At 45.0% G+C, this 21,761-nt stretch overlaps 1 protein-coding gene across 5 annotated transcripts in view; it reads right to left on the bottom strand.

The window, feature by feature from the left end:
- LOC126263580 (nucleolar transcription factor 1-A-like) overlaps positions 1 to 21,761 on the bottom strand; it is a 205,838-nt gene that overhangs the window by 133,755 nt on the left and 50,322 nt on the right. For all 5 annotated transcript variants that reach the window (XM_049960686.1, XM_049960676.1, XM_049960689.1 and 2 more), the window contains one exon: positions 9,836 to 10,113. In XM_049960686.1, the coding sequence (XP_049816643.1) occupies positions 9,836 to 10,113 (278 nt within the window). The remainder of the gene's footprint in view (positions 1 to 9,835; positions 10,114 to 21,761) is intronic.

The raw sequence follows: 21,761 nt of genomic DNA, 5'->3' as shown, positions 1-21,761 counted from the left end.
ATTGGTTTCTCATTTGTTTTCATTATCTATGAGGATCCTTCAATAAGTAATATGACACTTTCTCAAAGCAGGATGATTTTATTCATGATTTATATACACTATACCAGTGGTTCTCAACCTGGGGTAGTTACCCCTCCGCTGCCCCCCCCCCCCCCCCAAGGGTTACACTAAATTATTATTGTTATCACAATTCGTAAGACTCTATAATAATGATTATATAAGTTATCAATAATTACTTTTTCTCAATTAGTAGCATTAATGTGATGAAGGTTACCGGTTCCTCACATTGCCCAGCCACTACACACATATTTTCTACATTGTCCTGTACATCACTGATGATAAAAGTGAGACATATATGTAACAAATGCTAAATATCTCAAGCAAATGTCTTCTCCATGTTGTAGTTAGTACCTGCAGTAGTCCAGAAATTGCTTCATTACTCATTTTGAAACAGATATATAAACTGACAGCACAACGCAGCAGTAACTACATAAGGATGCTGTATACAGTATTATTATTGTTGTTGTTGTTGCTGACCACACAAAGCATTAACAGTCTGAAGTCTTCCAGTTCAGAAATAACGAGTGCAGGAATCAAGCGATTTATAAACAGTAAGTATAGTGCGCAGGTTTTAACTTTTAAGTGGCATTGCAGTGTGCAGGCCAAGAAAATGCTGCAATGGAAAGGAGTAATGCAGGGGAAGTAACATTTTGTAACAAGTGTCAACTCTCCCCCCCCCCCCCCCTCCCACACACACAAAGCTAAATGCCATTCATCTTTCATTGTATTAAAAATAAAAGTTTTACAAGAAAAGTCTTTCATTCTACAGCTTAGTTAGGTGCTAAAGTTGGTAATAATGTGGGGGAAAGGGGGGTGGGGAGGGGGATGTAGGGCGGTGAGTGTACTAGCTAATCGTCTAAGAAAGGTGGGGAACCAATGCACAAGACTGTTCCCCCATTCTTTGACTATTAAACCTTATTTTCCAATGTATTCCATGGCTTTATGCCACCATAATGTGCGAGCCTGTGCGTCGTCAGGGTACCACTCTACTGGTCTGTATCTTAGCCAACTTTTTGCAGCATAATTGTTGTAGTACTTCCCAAAGAGTCCATCCTTCAGTAGTTCAAAGAGGTAAAAATCTAAAGATGCAACATCTGGACTGTAGGACAGATGAGGAAGAACAGTTTACCTAATTTGTGTGATCTTCTCTTGGGTGCACAGACTTGTTTGTGTCCTTGTGATATTGTAGAGATGGAGAAGTGTGTCACATTTTTGTGCCCAAGACCATGCAGTAATTTTTCTCCACTTTCCTAAGAATCTCACAGCAGACTTCAGAGTTGCTCATTTTATTATGAGTCCTTTTACTGTAGCCATGTATTTACCAGATTAAGGTATAGTTTTGCATTACTTCTTCGAAGGTGACATCGTGTGGTGGCACTTCGGAAAAAGGTTCGACAAGAAAACATCATCATCAGCCTTATAATGAGCAAGCAATATGATATATTTGTTCCTTCTTTCCTGTTTGTGCTCTTCAGTCAGGGTTCAAGGAAACGCAATCCTTTGCATACACTAACTGCTGTACCAAGTGACTACAGAACCAACAGAGATGTCAAGTTAAGCACCGTGTTGCTTGATTGTTATTAATCGATCGCCTTGAATAAAGAATGTCAAAACACTGCAACATTGCAAGCATCGCAGTTGTGTGCAGCCTCCCCGCACATGGAAGATCAGACAAATTTCCTCGTCATTTTTCTGTGGATGACAGATGCTTCAGCCAGTGACTTACTGTGCTTTTATCCACTACCTGGTGTCTGTAGACATGCTGTCAACATCAGTGAATATTTGCGACAGTCTGGATTTCCACAAAAAGAAATTCAATAAAAGTTTTTTCATAATGATCAAATGCTGAAGGCGGCAGCCCCCCCCCCCCCCCCACATACACACACACAAAATAAAAATTTAAGTATGAATATTTGCTGACACAGGAATCTATCATCTGTAACCAAACAGCCCCAAATGCCATAAGTAGAAGCCCTTAAATGTCAAGCAAGGGAGAGTTCCTGCAAGCCAAAGGGTTCCAGCAAGCAGAAGAATTCCTGCCAGTCTTGGTTGGTTGGTTTAAGAGGGGGGGAGGGGCTAAACTGCTAGGTCATCGGTCCCTCGTTCCGATTAAAATAATTCCACAAAGGTGGAAGCAAAATAATTAACATACAAAACACACCTGGAAGAAAGGAGAAAACCACAAGAATGGCGGAAGGGCAACAAACACTAAAATGGACAAAATCAGACAAGAAAACTACAGAGACACGCAAGAAACTTGTAGAAGACATCAAAACAAGAGAGCAGATTACCATGGCTGGCTGACCCTGACAACAAAAAAGGAGAAGCCAGCCATTCTGCAACACATTAAAACCTCCACCCTAAAAGCACTAGGGTGGAGGACACAGAGGGAAAAAGGACATGTGCTAAAACTTAGATCAAATGATAAGGCCCATCCTCACAAATAAAACATAAAACTAAAGCTTCTGTTGAGGCATTGCTGCCCAAAACCACAGGTAGGGTGCTGGGAAACTTAAAAATCCGCCACAGCGTGGCTAAAAGTGGGCAGTTCAGCAAGAGGTGGGCGACCATCATTTGTGAGCCACAGCAACACTGAGGTGGGTCCTCGCGACATAGGAGGTAACCATGCGTTAGCCACGTATGGCCAATTCAAAGCTAGCAAAGGACAACTGATTCCCTGCGAGAGTATCACATGGAAGACTTCCACACATTCGTAGTCTCCTTAATGACACGCAGTTTGTTGTGCGTACTGTTATGCCATTCCGATTCCAAAGCCGAAAAACCCTGCAGCGTAATACAGAACACAGGTCAGTTTCGGAGATGCCCGTCTCAAGAAGCGGTTTCAATGTAGCCTGTTTGGCCAGCCTGTTGGAAAAATCATTGCCTGTGATTCAGACGTGTCCTGGGGTCCACAGAAACATCACTGAATGACGGGGCCGTTCCAGGGGATAGATGGACTCCTGAATGGACGCTACCAAAGGACAGCAAGGGTAGCACTGGTCGACAGCTTGTAGGCTGCTCAAGGAGTCAGTACACAGAAGAAATGACTTGCTAGAGCACGAGCAGATGTGCTCAAGAGCAAGAGATATGGCCGCCAGCTCTGCAGTGAAAACACTGCAGCCATATGGCAAGGAGTGCTGCTCAATATGTCCTCCATGAACATATGCAAAACCTATGTCACCATCAGACATCGAGCCATTGGTGTAAACCACTTCATGGCCCTGGTAAATGACGAGAATCGAGAGGTAGTGATAGTGGAGAGCCACAGTGTTAACAGAGTCCTTAGGGCCATGTGAAAGGTCCAGAAGAATCTGCAGCTTAGGTGTACACCAAGGAGGTGTATGTGAATGGACCTCAAGGAAGGCAGTAAATGGGAAAGACTCCAGTTCAGACACAAGGGACCAGACACGAACTGCATGTGTAAGCCCTGACCTGGGCCGCCGATGCGGGAGATGGAACGCTGTGGTTGGGAAAAGGAGACGGTCATTCGGACGCACAGGAGAACTACCAAGGTGTGCAACATAACTGGTGAGCAGTTGGGCACACCTAATCTTCAATGGAGGCACTCCGGCCTCCACCAAGACACTGAGCACTTCCGCTTAAGCCGACGAGGGTGAAGTAGCCAAGTCAAAAGGATATCGAAAACCAGTCCTAAAAATCAGTATGTCTCCACAACAGTGAGTGGATTGTCATTAAGGTAAAGTTCCAGTTCTGGAGGAACGGTGCAATGCCGACGGAAATGCATGGCACACGACTTCGCAGCTGAAAACTGGAAGCCATGACTGCACCTTGTGAATGGCTCCCTGTAGGCGCCGCTCAGTAACACCAGTACTGGAGGAGCAGTATGAAATGGAGAAGTCATTTGCATACAAAGGTGAGACCGATGGCCCTACAGCTGCTGCTAGACTGTTAATACCCACTAAAAATAAACACACACTCAATACAGAGCCCTGCAGAACGTCATTCTCCTGAATACAGGGGAACTATGGGAGGCACCGACTTGGACATGGAAAGTATGGAGCGACAGGAAGTTTTGGATAAAAATCGGATGGGGGCTCAGAGACCCCAATCATAGAATGTGGCAAAGATATGATGTTGTCAGGTCATGTCGTTTGCTTTACATAAGTCAAAAAAGACTGCAACCAGATGTTAGCAAATGGAAAAGGCTGTTTGGATGGCAGACTTGAGGTGGACAAGATTGTCAGTGGTAGAGTGAACCTGGTGGAAACTGCCCTGACATGGAGCCAGTAGGCCACGTGACTCTAGGACCCAACCCAACTGCTGACACACCATACGTTCTGGCAGCTTGCAAAGAAAGTTGGTAAGGCTGATGGGCTGGTAGCTACCCACATCAAGCAGGTTTTGACTGGGTTTGGGCACCGAAATGATGGTGCGCTCCCACCACTGCAATGGAAAAACGACATTGCACCAGATCCGATCGAAGATGATGAGGAGATGCCGCTTGTAGTCAGACAAGAGATGTTTAATCATCTGACTGTGGATCCAATCCGGCCAGGAGCTGTGCAGGGAATTGTGCAAGGGCACTGAGGAGCTCTCACTCTGTAAATGAGGCATTGTAGGGTTGACTGTGGCTTGTAGTGGACGAGAGGACTTTCTCTTCCATCCGCCATTTGAGAACACGAAGGTTGGGGGATAGTTATCCACCGCAGAGGCTCGAGCACAGTACTCTCAAAAGTGCTCGGCAATCGCTTTTGCGTTGGTAGATAACACACCATTGATGTTAATGCCAGGGACACCTGTTGGGGTCTGGTACCCAAAAATATGTCTGATCTTCATCCAGACTTGGGAAGGTGACGTATGGCAGCCAATGGTCGACACATACCTCTCCCAACACTCCTGTTTCCGTCGTTTTATAAGCTGGTGAATGCGGGCACGAAGTCGTTTAAAGGCTATTTGGTGCTCTAGGGAACGGTGCCTTTTATGCCGCTGTAGAGCTCGCCAACGCTCTTTAATTGCCTCAGAGACTTCCAGCAACCACCAAGGGACTGTCTTTCACCGTGGGTACCGTGAAGAATGAGTGGCGATTGTGTTTTCTATCACAGAAATGATCATTGTAGTGACCTGCTCAATGATAACATTGATGGCACCATGTGGGGAAGATTCAGCGGTGACAGCAGAGATGAAGGCTTCCCAGTCTGCCTTGTTTAAATCCCATCTGGGTAGGCATCCATGGGCATGACGCCTGGGGAGTGACAGGAAGATAGGGAAGTAGTCACTACCACACAAGTTGTCATGTGCTCTCCAGTGGATAGATGGGAGAAGGCCAAGACTGCAAACTGATAGATCAATGGCCGAATATGTGCCGCACTGAAATGTGTGGGGGCACCTGTATTTAAGAGGCAGTGGTCGAGTTGTGATAGTAAATTTTCGACCTCCCTACCTCGTCCAGTAAGCATGGTGCCACTCCACAAGGGGTTATGCACGTTAAAATCTCCCAAAAGTAGGAAAGGTTTAGGGAGTTGATCAATCAGTGCAACCAATACGTTCAGGGGTACTGCACCACCTGGAGGAAGATATACATTGCAGACAGTTATTTCCTGTGTATTCCTTATCCTGACAGCCACAGCTTCTAGAGGGGCTTTAAGGGGCACAGGTTCACTACATACCGAGTTCAGGACATAGATGCAAACTCCACTTAACACACTATTATAGTCACTATGGTTCCTGTAATATCCCTTATAGCCATGGAGGGCAGGAGTCCACATTGCCGGGAACCAGTTTTCCTGGAGGGGAATGCAGAAAGCAGGTGTAAAGCTTAACAGTTGCCGTAGCTCAGCCAAGTGGTGGAAAAAACTGCCACAATTCCACAGGAGGATTACGTGATCGTGAGACTGGGAAGGCATGAAACACTCAATGAGGCAGTCAACGCCTCAGCTTCAACTGTTGCCATCCAATGAGTACCTGTGTGGTTCAAAATGGCTCTGAGCACTATGGGACTCAACTTCTAAGGTCATCAGTCCCCTAGAACTCAGAACTACTTAAACCTAACTAACCTAAGGACATCACACACATCCATGCCCGAGGCAGGATTCGAACCTGCGACCGTAGCGGTCACGCGGTTCCAGACTGTAGCGCCTTTAACCGCTTGGCCACACCGGCCAGCAGTACCTGTGTGGATGACAGCCATTGTGTCTGAGGGCCTAGCGTGATCTAGGTCCTCAGCGGATGCCAGAATCTCCACCTCATCCTCAGACACAGAGCTTGTAGGTAGTGGTGGTGCGGGTGCCACCGCATTGCCTTGGTTCTTGGGGGCCTTTTTCTTTTTAAACGCTTCTTGGGTTTGTCCGGCTGAGAGGGACAAACGATTTGGGGTCATATTTCTTAGCATTGAAGTTAGACGTTGACCACTTGGAGACCGCTGGTGTTTGACCACCCACAAGAGATGACGTACTACACTTCATGGCGTGTCATCTGCCCTGATGCCACCCACTACAACCAGGGGCTCTCCCCATGGGTGTCACCTGGCAGGATGGCCATTGCTGGGAGTCCTGATGCCCCAGAGTGACGGGCATCCTTGGCATACGTGGGGAGTTAACGGTGCAGGCATCAGCAGAGCGATCCCTGTGTGGTCCGGGGGCTACTACCAACAGGGTACACGGCGGCCCCATCACAACGGACTGGCTACCATGCTGGATATCAGGCGCAAACAAGCTAATAAGTCCATTATCATCGACAGTGCAGAAAGGGATACTGCACAGAGGTTGCAGGAAAACGCACCCAGGAGTGCGACCTCACTCAACAGCTGGAGAATGAGTGGAAGTGCAGATCCACGTCGATGAAGAATGCGAGAGGCCTCAGTGTATAATGGACACTTGCATCATTTAATGCACCCCTCACCAATTGGATCGCTCTTCGGGAACATTTTGAAAAATGGAGGTCAAACCCTACAAGGGACCGTCACATAAAGGCCAAAACATGTGAGACTCCTTTTCGTTGCCTCTTACGACAGGCAGGAATACCTCAGGCCCATTCTAACCCCCGGACCCACAGGGGGGGGGGGGGGGGGGGGAGTCTTTGATAAACAAGTCTGCAGCAGATACTATGTGAGAGAGATTAAACTCTGTTAAGCTTTTACACTAAGAATGACTTGCACAGCTTGCTTTTATGTACCTCTGTACTACGGTTATTGGTTTCCTTCATACAGTTGTCTACATGTAACTGTCTGTATGTCACACTCATTTTGACGAGTACTTGAACCTAAGGGTTCGATCAGAACAACATAATCTGGCACTTCCATGGTTCATGGCCAGCAGTACCACATGCTACCGGGTATATGCGAAGCTTAAGCAAGTTATAAGTCATGGTGGCCATTTGGTCTGGTTAATGTGTGGAAACACTAGTAAGACTATTATGTTCTGCACTTACTGAATTTATAAACTAGTGCCATTGCTTTCATGCATGTTCACTGCAAATACAGGAAGAAAATATAAAAAGCACACCAGTAAGCCAAACCACAAAACAGTCTCATTTCCTTATCACCACCATATCTACTTCCTTAGCTTAACATGCAAGTCATTCTGTACCGTCTCTAATCACAGAGACCTCAGCTTGAATCCGTTGCTGTTTCATTCCTGTACAAAGCCACTCATGTACCAAGAAATGACCTACAATCCTCTGATCTAATGGTGATCAGAGTAAATATGTAGAGACCTACGTCGGGTTATGACACTTTGCTTGGAACATACCTCATTTGCAGATGCCACTTTCAAGACTAGCTGTAGAGCTATCATGATCTGGGAATTACTGGACATATTTGATAATGTGCAAATGTTCAAGGACATCACAAACAAAATTACGGTTTTTTCAACCAAAGTTTTCTGAGGAAAAAATAATGTTGCATTACTTATTGAAAGCCCCCACACAGATACAACTCATTTGTCTTATGAAAAATGCTGCACTGTGAACAACTTAACAAGAGTATGATCGTTGATCTGGCCATATTACATACTTTCTTCTGTGAAGTTGAAAAAAATTGTAGTAAGTTTAAACGTTTTATGATAGTAACAAGGCAATTCTTATCAAGACAAAATGGTGTAAACTGCCCATAGCACCACCAATATTTACAACAAGGATCCAGAGCCATCCATTTTGTCTGCAGTGGGAAAAAAGGGAGAGATCAGATACAAAAAGACAGAAATGCATCTTGAACAAAATGTACAATAATGCTGGACACAAATTAAAGACAAAATGTAATGTCAATGGAACAGGTGAACTTGCCTACACTGAACTGATGGTTAAGTTGCCACTTTTTCTTTATACTACTGTTATGAGACACTGTTTCATTAAATATAGCTATATATATCCATATTTCACAGTTTAGTAACATTTTAATTAGGATTTCTTAAGTTCAATTTACCAATTTCATTTCACATAAATTAAGATTTTTTTGAGTTGTCGTGCTGAGCCTATAATGTTGACAGCAATATATTAATCAAAATAATACATAAATAATAATGGGCGAAATACACTGATCAGCCAGAACATTATGGTCACCGACCTCCTATCAACATGAACCCGTCCAAGCGATAGCAGCACCACCTGGCAAGGAATGACTGCTATTCAGACACATGCACAATGCACGTAGTATCAGAGAGTGTGCTGTCTATGTGTAGAAAGGGGAAGGCATGCGATCTATCCGAGTTTGACCAAGAGCAGTTCGTGATGGCCTGGAGGCTCAGCATAAGCATTTCAGAAACTGTACAACTTGTGAGACCATGCCCAGATTTCATGGGACTGTGTGACCACCCCTCATTACAGATGTCAGACGCTGTAGGCAGGGCAGACTGGTAAAACAAAGCAGGCAGCAAACTGTGGCGAAACTAACACCAGACTTTAATGCTGGACAGAGTAAAAATGTGTCTGAACACACAGTTTACTGAACACTCCAAACAATGTGCCTCCACAGTCGATGACCTATGCATGTTCCAATGTTAACACCATGACATCGGCAACTATGACTGAAATGGGCATGTGACCATTGGCACTGGATGTTGGTGCAGTGGCAGAGCATTGCATGATCTGATGAATCCTGATACCTTCTTCATCAAGCCAATGGGAGGTACAAATTTTTTGTCTTCCAGGGGAACAGTTCCTTGACACCTGTGCTGTGGACAGACACATGGCGGTGGCTCCATTATGCTCTGAGGAACATTCATGTGGGCATCCATAGGTCTAGTGGAGCTTGTGCAAAGCACCATGACGGCCAAGGAGTATCATACACTGGTTGCAGGCCACGTAAGCCCCTTCATGAAGATCATTTTTCCTGATAGCAGTGTCATTTTTCAAGATAATGCACCATGTCACAAGGCCAGCAGTGTGATGGAGTAGTTTGAGGAACACAGTGGTGAGTTCCAATTTATGTGTTGGCCAGCCAACTTGCCAGGTTTGAACCTGATCGAACGCATCTGAGATTTGACTGAACATGGAGTCAGAGCTAATTGGCCCCCTCCCTGGAATTCACAGGAATTAGGTAACTTGTGAGCACAGATGTGGTGGCTCCAGTGATCTGCCAATGCCTCACTGCTTCCATGGCACAATGCGTTGCAGCTGTTATCTGTGCCAAAGGTGGACATACTGGCTATTATGTAGGCGGTCATAATCTTCTGGCTGATCAGTGTATAACTGGTAAACAAATCAACACTGGAAAAGGTCAATGAATGTTTCAGCACGTCATATTTGATTACAACAGGTGAAACCAATTACATGTCTTTAGAAAGAAAGTATGCAGACTGTTATGCAAAGTAGCATTACTTACCATCATCAGCTAAAACTGAGTTGTTGTTATGAGTACGCACATCATCGACATACTCCTCCTCAGCCCTTTCAATTAGATCTTCCACCTTATCTTTAGACACTGTGCCTTTTTTAGATTTGGTAACAGTTTTTGACGATTCTTTAGTTTTTGGTACAACTGCACTACTCCCAGCATTTTCATTTGACCGTACCCTTTTTCTTACTGTTATTTCTGAAGTGGAGGTATTATCAATTTCCGTTTGAGCTCTCTTCTTTTTTGCAACCATACTGCAATGCTCACTGAAGTACATAAAAAATAAAATTAGAAGTGTCTCTCTAACACACACACACACACACACACACACACACACACACACATTTGAAAGTTGAAGAAACTGGAACTGATTTGTCCACACATGTGACATTCATGTAAGTTTATAAAAAGAATTGTCCCTGATAAAAAAGCAATTAATAATCATACCAAATTCTTTATATATTTTGCACATTCCTGTAACACATAGAAGCTTTGACAATTTGGTAATGATGGTTGCGGTTACAACATGAAACTTAACAACTCAGTTATCAGTGCTCTAACTAAAATGTTGTGACAAATGTGACCTAAATTTTCAAATTCAGACATTGATAACATAAAATCTTAATTAAAATGGCACTCATTCACTTGCAGCTTCAGACAGATCCACACACTGACTTGCTCTCAGGTACACAAAATTAGCAATTAGTAACATTATACAGTTAAAAATAAATACACTAATGCTATCTGAACACGTACAAAAATGAATAAGAATGCCACCTTCCAAAAACACACAGTAATCTCCTACTTAACAATTTAGGTGTAATGTTAGGCTGCAAAAACATTAAAATGAGTTCCACCTGTAAGATAGGATACATGGTAATGTTGTGCAATGGAGAAGCTGTGTGTTAGAACAGTGCCCTACTCAATGTTGGGTGAGGAGGACTTGACTATATCTCAGCAGCCAGGAGACACGTCACAGTGGTACAGTGCATTTTATCAACAAACACCTCATTATGTGAAATCCTGAGTCACTCTTCTTCCCACAGACACGTGACAGTCCACAACAGCATTCCCAGGGAAATTTCATTGAGTCATACTGAGTAACCCACAAGTATCTTTGACTATAATATTTGCTAATTACCACAGATTCTCACATGGCTTGGTACATGGGAGAACAGCACCTCTCTTCTGGGATTTCAGCTGAAGGAGGGCATCTTTGATATTGTGGACTGTTTACCCACTATGAAGAAGTGCTGTATGGTGTACATTGCACTCAGGGAATTAAGAGGAGACTAAAAATTTCAATACCTGATCATTTGCTACAGTGCTCCTAGCATATTAAAGAACTAAGCGTTGACCACTACAGCATCACTGAAGAGGTGATTCATGGCGGAAATGTTGGGAAAAACATTGTATGAGGTAAGAGTGTTCTTGTTCAGGAACATGAGCACACATAACTTTAAAATCTGGAATCTTGTTTAAAATATCAATAAAGTAATCTTAAAAATGTAATCTGGAATAAAAAATACTCTGTCTAGTCTAAATTCAACATGTGTCTTGCCAATAAAAGGGAGGAGTTTAGCTTTTGTTTTGTGACAATACATGAAAGCTTGCTGCATCTAGTGTTTCATATGTGTACCAATTGGCTTTGTCGCTTCTGGATGATCTCTGCATAATGGCTCTGTGATTTCACAGGTATCAACAATCACAGATTTAGCAAACAATTGTGCAAACAACAAAATAATATACCCCTGTTTATCCAGAATATGTCTTCACTAAAAATTAGCCCACTGCCTCTGCGTGTAAGCTGGGTATAAGTTATCTTCCGTTAGACCAAGACTGTAATCAGACGGCCTTGTTGTCAATCAAATTGAATGTTTTTAAATATAATGGCTCTCCTCCTGAGCAACGAATAGTAAGAATTCTGATAAAAAGTCACTGGTTGCTAAACACTACTACATATTATTTACAGAAGAATGGAAAGAATCTGACCTCAGGAAGATCAATCTGCATTCTGGAGAGAGGAACACCCAGGCAATGATGTCCAAATGGCGTATCTTAGAAGATGGGACAAAGAAGGTTTGGTCTGGTTTTGTTTTGCTTTAGGGTGCAAAAAACAACTGTGGTCATACACACCCAAGTCAAAACTATAGAACATGAAGACAGAGAGGAGTTAAAAGACAACTAAACATCAGTCCCCATTGACACAAGAAAAACAGCTAAAAATAGGCACATGGAGAAAGGTCTAAAAAAAAGACACTGTAGAGAAACGGAGGTCCAAAAACTAAATGGTCTTCGCCATATTGCTTTGGCAGATAAAAAGTAAAACACATCATTTGCTAAAATGGCCAATAACTCAGACGGCACACCCAAGCAGGAACGTAAACCGTTAAAAAAAATGGGCATTCCATCAGGAAGTGGTGGGCAGTTAAAACTTGGGCGCAATGTGTACAAAGTGGTGGGGTAGTGCCACTTATCAAATGACGATGGCTAAAAACGCAGTGCCCAATATGCAGCCTAGTTAAAATTACCTCGTCCCGATGGGACAGCCGAGAGGAGGTCGTCCAAGTCTCTGGGAGAGGTCTAATAAGCCGGAGCTTATTCCCGTAAAGGGAGGACCATTGGTGATGCCAAAGGGACACCACCTCCTGACAGATGGCAACACAGAGATCATTGGAGGAAGTATAATTACTAGCAGGCCGAGGTATGAAGACTGCAGCATGGCAGCAGCATCAGCAGCCTCGTTTCCTGGCAGACCGACATAATCATCACAGTGGCTCCACCAAGAGTGAGCAAGTGACAGTTTTCCTGGACCCGTTGCACTAGGGGATGGGCAACCTACAGCACATATAGACTTTGAAGAGCGCCAAGTGAGTCTGAGCAGAGGACACAACTGAAAAGTCTGTGTCACCGGATGTACTCAGTGGCCCGATACAGGGGAAGAGTTCAGGTATAAATAAGAGCAGTGTGCCAGAAGCTGATATTGAAAGTCATGGGTGCCAATGACAAAGGCACACCCGATCCCACTGTCAGTCTGAGAGCCATCAGTGTAGACACAGGTACTATCGCAAAGTTCCATGCGAAGGTCGTGAAACTTAAGGCGATAGAGCGAGGCTGGAGTAGTAGCCTTAGGAAGCGAAGGAAGGCCAAGGTTAACATGAGTCGCTTCACAAAGCCAAGCTGGTGAAGGGTTCACACCCACCAGGAAAGTGTAGGTGTGTATGCAGGTGGGGTAGGAGTCAGCAACGAATAGCACATGGGGGAATGGTCACTCAATTAGGAATCAGAAAGAACAGACCAATCAAGATGATGGGCAAGCTGGGCAGTGCTGAAGGATAGGTCCAACTGGGAATAGGTGTGCGAGGAGTCGGAAAGGAAAGTGGGTGCTCCAGTGTTAAGGCAGAAGAGCTTAAGGTGGTTAAGAAGATCAGCCAAGAGGGTACCTCTCTGACAGGTCGTGGGATAACCCAAAGGAGATGATGAGCATTAAAGTCACTGAGTAGCAAAAATGGGAGTGGGGAGGGGGTGGGGGGGGGGGGGGTACTGCCCAATGACCTGAAGGAAGTCTGCCCTGGTGACATCGAATGATGAAGGGACATAAATGGCACAGAGGGAAAAAGTCAGGTGGGGAAGGAAAAGGCGAACTGCAACAGCTTGGTGTTGGGTAGTCAGGGAGATGGGTTGACTATGAACATCATCCTGTACGAGCAGCATGATGTCCCAATGAGATGGGATGCCGACCTCAGCGTGAAAGTCAAAACGAAGGGGGAAGAAATGTGAAAGCTCAAAGCGGTTGTGAGGGCACAATTTCGTTTCCTGAAGGCAGAGTACAAGGGGATACAGTGATGCTAAAAGCAGCCGTAAATCCTCTTTGGGGCTGAATGCCGTGAACATTCCATCGGAGGAGAGTCATGAAGAAGAGATGTAGAGGTGTCACCTCGGTGGCTGCCAAGTAAAAGCCTGTGAAGAGTCATTACTACAGGGCACAGAAGCAGGAGGATCCTGCTCCATGGGGTCCACAGAAGCATCGGCTTGCTTGTACTGTTGGTCTGTGGAGTCCAACGCTGGAAAACAGTTGGTGGTGGGCACCGTTGACACGGAGGCCGGCTTGGCTAAGGTGTCACGTGGCAACACTGTCGAAGAGTATCTTTGAGTTGGTGAAGGAGAAGAGCATTTGCCTTTGGTGAACTTCTACAAGCCTTTCCGGTTAGAGGAAGACTCAGGTGTTGGTTCGCTGGAGGGACGTAAAAAGTCTTCATGGAAGTACTCCTTCTGACCTTTCCCGCCTACCGGTTGTGTAGCTGATGGCTTCACCCCTCGAGGCATGAGTTTCTTGGCTTGCTGCACAGCTGGATAGGAGGGGGGGGGAGGGGGGGGGGAGGATAGCGACGCTACCTTGACACTGGGCGATTTAACAACCTCAGAGCTGAATTGAGAGGTTGCATATCTATATGGCCATGCCATGTCCTCCATGGAGCGAGGGGTAACAAGAACAGAACTATATGTGCCAGACAGGAGAACACAGGGTTTGCAACTAGCCAATAACTTGTGGGTGACTACTGGGTACGGCACTTTTCCCTTTACCCGGATCTCTTGCACAGCCCACTCTTCCAGGCACTAGGGACAATCCTGAGAGGAGGCCACCACTGCAGTTGATGCAGCAGGGAGAAGGAGGCGGACAATTGCCCTCGAGTGCATCCCTACCAAAGGTTACACATTTGGCTGGGTGTCAACAAGACATTCTAGTGTGGTTGAAACGATGACACTGCTAGCAGCGCATTCGGCTCGGAATGTACAGCTGGACTGTGATAATTTCATAGCCTGATTTGATCTTTGATGGAAACACCACTCTATCAAAGGTGAGAAAAAGAACGCGGGTGGGCACTAAGGAGGAATCTACCTTTTTCATTACCCGATGGATGGCAATGAGACCCTGATCAGAGAGATAAAATTGGATTTTGGGCTCGGTTAGACCGCTGAGCAGTCTAGTGTAAATAACACCATGGAAAGAATTCAAAGTTCTATGGGCATCAACACAAACAGGGTAGCGGTGGAGAAGTGAGGCAGCAAGCAGTTGTTGTGCTTGAGAATCGGAAGTAGTCTCCAAATGCAAAGTGCCAGTCCGTAAACAAGGAGTAGAATTTCACAGTGCCGGCAATTGCAGCAACACCTTTCTGAATAATAAACGGATTTACCCTGGTCAAAGACTGACCGTCTTCAGTACGTGAGACCATGAGTAACTGTCATGCAGTGGGAAGAGTCTTTGACGTTAGCCTCATTATGTTTACGTTTCGTAGATGCTGATTGTGAAGATGATTGACTCATTGTGAGAAAATCCCCAATGATTGCCAGTGTCTCCACTGGCACGCTCCTTCCAACTGGGGGGGGGGGGGGGGACCCTTCACAAGGGGGTGCACCTGCCATAGGTGATTGTTCATGCCTCAGGTCACACCTTCCAAACGCCTGACAGAGGCACCAACTAGCAATTTGGGATGGTTACAGCTCAGGCAATCACCCCTCCCTGGGCCTGACCTATACCAGGGGGTACATGCAAACCCTACATGTCGACCCGAGGCTGAGAATTACGCGTTACCCACTCACCTGTTAAGCATCAGACGCATGGGCTAGCCTTCAGGAGTGAACAGGGAGGAAGAAGAAAAAGAGGAACCTCAAACACCGAAGTGGAGGAACGAGAGGAGAAAGGAAACAATGAAAGGAAAAGGGAGCAAAAACAATGGTGAGACTGTTCTTACATCATCGACAAACACAGAACATTCCCAATAACACCCCAGACATGTTCCCCACCAAGTGAGGGGGAAAAGAATAGCAAGAGGATATACATGCAGCATGGAAGGGAAAAAATGCTGCAAAGGCTGGGTCCCCGTGGTAGCCAAGCATGAAGGAAAAACTATGTTCACAGCATTTGTAGATTTACAGAAAACTTCTGACAGTTCCAACACATCTGGAAATTCTGAAAATAATAGGGATGAAATGCATGGAGTGATAGGTTATCTACAACTTGTACAGAAATCAGACAGCAGTTATAAGAGTACAATGATATGAAAGAGAGGCACGGTTGAACCCATTATTCAATCTGTGCGTGCAGCAAGCAGTGAAGGAAACTAAGGAGACATCTTGAAAAGTAATCATTGTTCACGGAGAAGAAATAAAAACTTTAACGTTTACTGATGAGATTTTAATTCTGTCTGGATTGCAGAGGAACCTGAAAATCAGTAGAACAAAATAGGCAGTGTTCTAAAAAGAAATTAAAATATGAGGCATAGTTCATATCAATTCAGGCAGGCTAGGAAAAAAATCTTTCCTTCATAGTCTCTGATGTTATTGAATTTAGCATATGTTAAAATGAAGGACTAAGTAAGGAACAAGTATTTTTTTGTTTTCAAAAAAAAAAATTCTGCTCTGAGATACAGCCCTCCAAAGATGACACTGCGCATACCATTTTGAAGAAGCGAATTTTTGAAAACAATTTAAAATGCTGTATTTTTGGATTAAATCTAGATATTTCGTAGTTGGTTTTTTTAAATATATGAATGATAACTGATTTATGATTACAAAGAAATCCTCCATTTGGACTTATCTGTCAAAATTCTTTTCCTATAGTGTTCTGAACTTTTTTATATAATTTAGAGAATTTTTTTTTCAAAAATACCAATCCATTTTTTTTATTTTTATTATTATTATTATTTTATTAGTACCATATAGTTCTACTTTCCCTGAAAAGGAGAGCTTCCACTTGTAGGTTGAACAGGTTTTATAAACAATTGAAATTTTTGCCATACATAAAACCTGTTTTATTACCACATCATCACATAACAGGCTCATAAAAATCAAAACCTAGCCTTATTTAACATAATTTTGGTTTTGAAATATGAGTAAGAGATTCATTTTTCAAGCATTTTCAATCGTTCCAAGATGTATGTGAAAAGTCCAAAGACTTGAAGGTTTCAATTTATACAACTTCTGTGCACTCTGTTTTGTACTGAAATTAGCCATTCAATGAACTAAAAAACGTGTTCCAATGCTTCAGTATCTTCCTTTGATATAGAGTGATGCGTTCCTGTTGAACCAACAGGAACTGGAGCACTTACAATCTTCAAAACATTTTGAACAGGAAGTGAGCAGGATGGAATGTAACAATATTATGAAAAGGAAAGTTGCTACTCCCGTACAGCGGAGATGCTGAGTCATAGATAGGCACAACAAAGAGACTGTCACAAATGCAGCTTTCAGCCAGTAAGGCCTTCGTCAAAATAGATGACTCTCTCTCTCTCTCTCTCTCTCTCTCTCCCTCTCTCATGCAAACATGATTCGCACATGACTGCAGTCTCAGGCAACTACAACCACACTGCTTCAGCAGTGCCTGAGACTGTAGTCATGTGTGTTGGCCGAGAAAGGCACAACAAAAAGATTGTCACAAATAACCCTATCTGCGACACAGCATCTCTGTTATATGGTTATTCGCAACTTTCCTTTTCATAATAAAGAGAATATGAAATGCAGACTGACAATAGCAACTGTGTTTCTTATAATGAGAAATATGTTAAAACCCAATATAAAAAAATTAAGACCTATGAAGTCTCTCCTGGAGGTAGCTGTATGGAGTATAGTCTTATATGGAAGTGGAACACAGACAGTTAACAATACAGACAAGAAGAGAATAAAGTTTTTGATATGTAATGTTATATAACATTGAAGGTTAAATGGATAGATACGGCAACTAATGTATAGGTACTGAACCAAATCAGGCAGAAAAGGCATTTAAGGTGCAAATGACTACAGGAAGGTATAGCCTGATAGGACAACTCCTGGTGTATGAAGGAATAGTTAATTTGGTAACTGAGTGAAATGAAAATGGTAGAGGAAGGCCAAAGGCTTGCCACAGTTGGTTGATTGGTTTAAAAGAGGGGGAAGGTCCCTTATTCCAAATAAAACAATGCCACAAGAGTGAGAATAAAACAAGCAAGACTGACAAGACAAAATGGAGGGAAAGGAAAAACCGCACGAACGACAGAAGGACAACAAACACTTAAATGGAAAAAAGGGGGAGAAGAAAACCACAGAAACGCAAGAAACAGGTAGAAGAGATTAAAACAACAAAACAGATTACCATAGCTGACTGACGATGAGAAGAGAAGCCAGCCACTCTGCAACACATTAAAACCTCCACCCTAAACGCCCTAGGGTGGAGGACACAGAGGGTAAAGGATGTGTTAAAATTTAGATCAAATGATAAAACCCACCCTCACGAATAAAACACAAAACTAAACCAGTCAATGAGGCGTTGTCAAATAAAATTAGCAGCAACGAGTCCGGTAATTGAAGATTTCGTAGTAGGGCCGTCATATGGGACAGTGTACCAGAATATGGGCCACTGTCAACCCGGTGATGCATCAACAGTGATGGTGGTGGTGGTGGTGGTGGTTGTTAGTGTTTAACGTCCCGTCGACAACGAGGTCATTAGAGACAGAGCGCAAGCTCGGGTTAGGGAAGGAGTGGGAAGGAAATCGGCCGTGCCCTTTCAAAGGAACCATCCCGGCATTTGCCTGAAACGATTTAGGGAAATCACGGAAAACCTAAATCAGGATGGTCGGAGACGGGATTGAACCGTCGTCCTCCCGAATGCGAGTCCAGTGTGCTAACCACTGCGCCACCTCGCTCAGTGCATCAACAGTGAGGCGGATCTTCAGATGCAGAAGGTAGCCATGGGTCGCAAAAGTGTGGCCAATTCAGAGCCAGCAGAGAATCACAGAGACCCTGCGAGAGGCACGCATGGAGGACTGCCACACATTCGTAGTCTCCTTATTCACACATAGTTTGTTGTGTGTACTGTGACTATGCCATTCTGTCTCCCAAAGCCGAAAAAACTGGTGACGTAAAAATGAACGCAGGTCAGTTATTGGTATGCTGATCTCCATAAGAGGTTTCCGTGAGTCCAGTTTGGCCAGCCTGTCAGCAAGTTCGTTGCCTGGGATTCTGATGTGCCCTGGGGTCCAACCAAACACCACTGAATGACCGGACCGTTCCAGGGCATAGATGGACTCCTGGATGGTAGCTACCGAAGGATGATGAGGGTACACTGGTCAATAGCTTGTAGGCTGCTCAAGGAGTCAGTACACAGAAGAAACGACTCCCCAGGGCATGAAAGGATGTGCTCAAGAGCATGAGATATAGCCACCAGCTCTGCAGTGAAAACACTGTAGCCGTCGGGCAAGGAATGTTGTTCAATATGTCCTCCACGGACATAGGCAAAGCCAATGTGACAATCAGTCATCGAGCTGTCGGTGTAAATCATTTCATGGCCTCGGTACATGTCAAGAATCAAGATGAAGTGACAGTGGAGAGCCACGGGCTGAACTGAGTTCTTTGGGCCATGTGAAAGGACCAGGCAAATCCACGGCCTAAGTGTACACCATGGGGGTGGGAGGTGTACACGATTGAACCTCAAGTATAGGTGGTAAAAGCAGGGACTACAGTTCAGATAGAAGGGATCGGACGAGAACTGCAATTGTAAGCCCTGACCAGGGCCACCAATGTGGGAGATGAACCACATTGGCAGGGCGGGGCGAGGCAGGGGGGGGGGGGGGGAGGAGACAGTAATTCGATGCGCACAAGAGCTATGAACATGTGCAATGGAGGAACTCCAGCCTCCGCAAGAACGCTGATCACTGGACTCGTCCTAAAAGCTCCTGTCACTAGTCGAATGCCATAGTGGGGCACTGGGGCACTGGATTAAGTAAATGCAATGCTGAGGGTGCTGCTGAACCATAAACCAGACTCCCATAGACAAGGTGGGATTGAACAAGGGCTCAGTAGAGCTGCAGCAGTGTAGAACGATCTGCACCTCAGTTGGTGTTGCTCAGGCAGCGGAGGTCATTGAGGTGCTGCCAGCACTTCCGCTTAAGCTGACTGAGATGAGGAAGCCAAGTCAATCAGGCGTCAACAACCAGTCCTAAGAATCGATATGTCTCAACTACTCTGAGTGGATTTGTCATTGAGGTAAAGTTCTGGTTCCGGATGAGTGGTAAGTGGTACAACACCGACAGAGGTGCATAAAACACAACTTTGCACCCGAAAACTGGAAACCATGGGCTAGAGCCCATGACAGCGCTTTGTGGATGGCTCCCTGTAGGCGCCACTCAGCAACACCAGTACTGTTGGAGCACTATGAAATGCAGAAGTCGTCTGCATACAGAGATGGACAGCGCTACAACTGCTGCTAGACCATTAATGGCCACTAATAATAAAGATACACTCAATACGGAGCTCTGTGGGACCCCGTTCTCCTAGATATTGGGGGGGGGGGGGGGGGGACGAGTATGGGAGGCACAAAATTGGACATGGAAAGTACGAAGCAACAGGAAATTCTGGATAAAAATCGAGAGCGGGCCTCGGATACCCCACTCGCATAACATGCCAAGGATATGATGTCGCCAGGTGGTATCATATGCTTTTCGTAAATAAAAAATGATGGCAACAAGATAGCATTTGGAAAAGGCTGTTCAGATGGCAGACTCGAGGGACTCAAGATTATCAGTGGTAGAGCGACCCAGGTGGAAGTTGCCCTGGCACGGAGCCAGTAGGTCACGTGACGCCAGGACCCAACCCAACCGCCGACACACCATACGTTCCAGCAGCTTACAAAGAATATTGGTGAGGCTGATGGACCAATAGCTATCCCATCAAGCGTGTTTGTGCTGGGTTTGAGCACTGGTATGATGGTGCTCTCCTGTCAGTGCAATGGAAAGACACCATCGCACCAAATCCAATAGAAGATCGCGAGGAGATGTTTCATCATCTGACTGTTGATCCGATCGGGCCCAGGAGCTGTGTCGGGGCAATGGCAAGGGCACCGAGGAGCTCGCACTATGTAAATGGGGCATTATAGGGTTCACTATGGCGTGTAGTGAACAAGAGGACTTTCTCTTCCATCCACCATCTGAGAGTGCGAAAGGCTGGGGGGGGGGGTTAATTCTCCGACGCAGAGGCGCGTGCATAGTGCTCAGCAAAGTGCTCGGCAATCACTTTTGTGTCGGTAGATAATACGCCATTTATGTTACACCAGGAACACCTGTTGGGGTCTGGTACCCAAAAACTCGTTTGATCTTTGCCCAGACTTCGGAAGGCGATGTATGACAGCCAATGATTGACACATACCTCTCCGAACACTCCTGTTTCTGCCTTCTGATAAGCTGTTGAATGCAGGCACAGAGCAGTTTAAAGGCTACGAGGTGCTCCAGGGAAGGGCGCTGCTGATGCTGCTGTAGAGTTCACTGACGCTCCTTAATTGCCGCAGCGACTTCCGGGGACCATCAAGGGACTATCTTTCGCCATTGGCACCCTAAGGAACAAGGGATCGCGTTTTCCACTAAAGAAACGATTGTTGTAGTTATCTGGTTAACCACCACATCGACGTTACCGTGTGGGGAGATTCAACGGTGACAGCAGATGTGAAAGTTTCGCAGTCTGCCTTGTTTAAAGTCAATCTGGGCAGGTGTCCATCGGCCTGACGCCGGGGCAGTGACAGGAAGATAGGGAACTAGTGGTCACTACCACACAGGTCGTCATGTGCTCTCCAGTGGATAGATGGGAGAAGGCCAGGACTGCAAACCACGAAACAATGGCCGAATATGTGCCATGTATTTAACAGGCAGAGGTCGAGCTGTGATAGTAAATTTTAGACACCTCTGCCTCAGCCAGTAAGAATTGTGCCACCCCACAAGGGGTTAGAGCATTAAAATCTCCCAAAAGTAGGAACGGTTTAGGGAGTTGATCAATCAGTGTAGCCAATGTGTTCAAGTGTACTGCACTATCTGGAGGAAGATATAAGTTGCAGACAGTTATTTCCTGCATCGTCCTTATCCTGACAGCTACAGCTTCAAGAGGCGTTGGAAGG

This window comes from Schistocerca nitens, chromosome 1 (genome assembly GCF_023898315.1).
Source record: "Schistocerca nitens isolate TAMUIC-IGC-003100 chromosome 1, iqSchNite1.1, whole genome shotgun sequence".
Taxonomy (NCBI): Eukaryota; Metazoa; Arthropoda; class Insecta; order Orthoptera; family Acrididae; genus Schistocerca; species Schistocerca nitens.
Note: the sequence above shows the minus strand (reverse complement) of the source record. Positions and strands in the feature narration are given on the sequence as shown.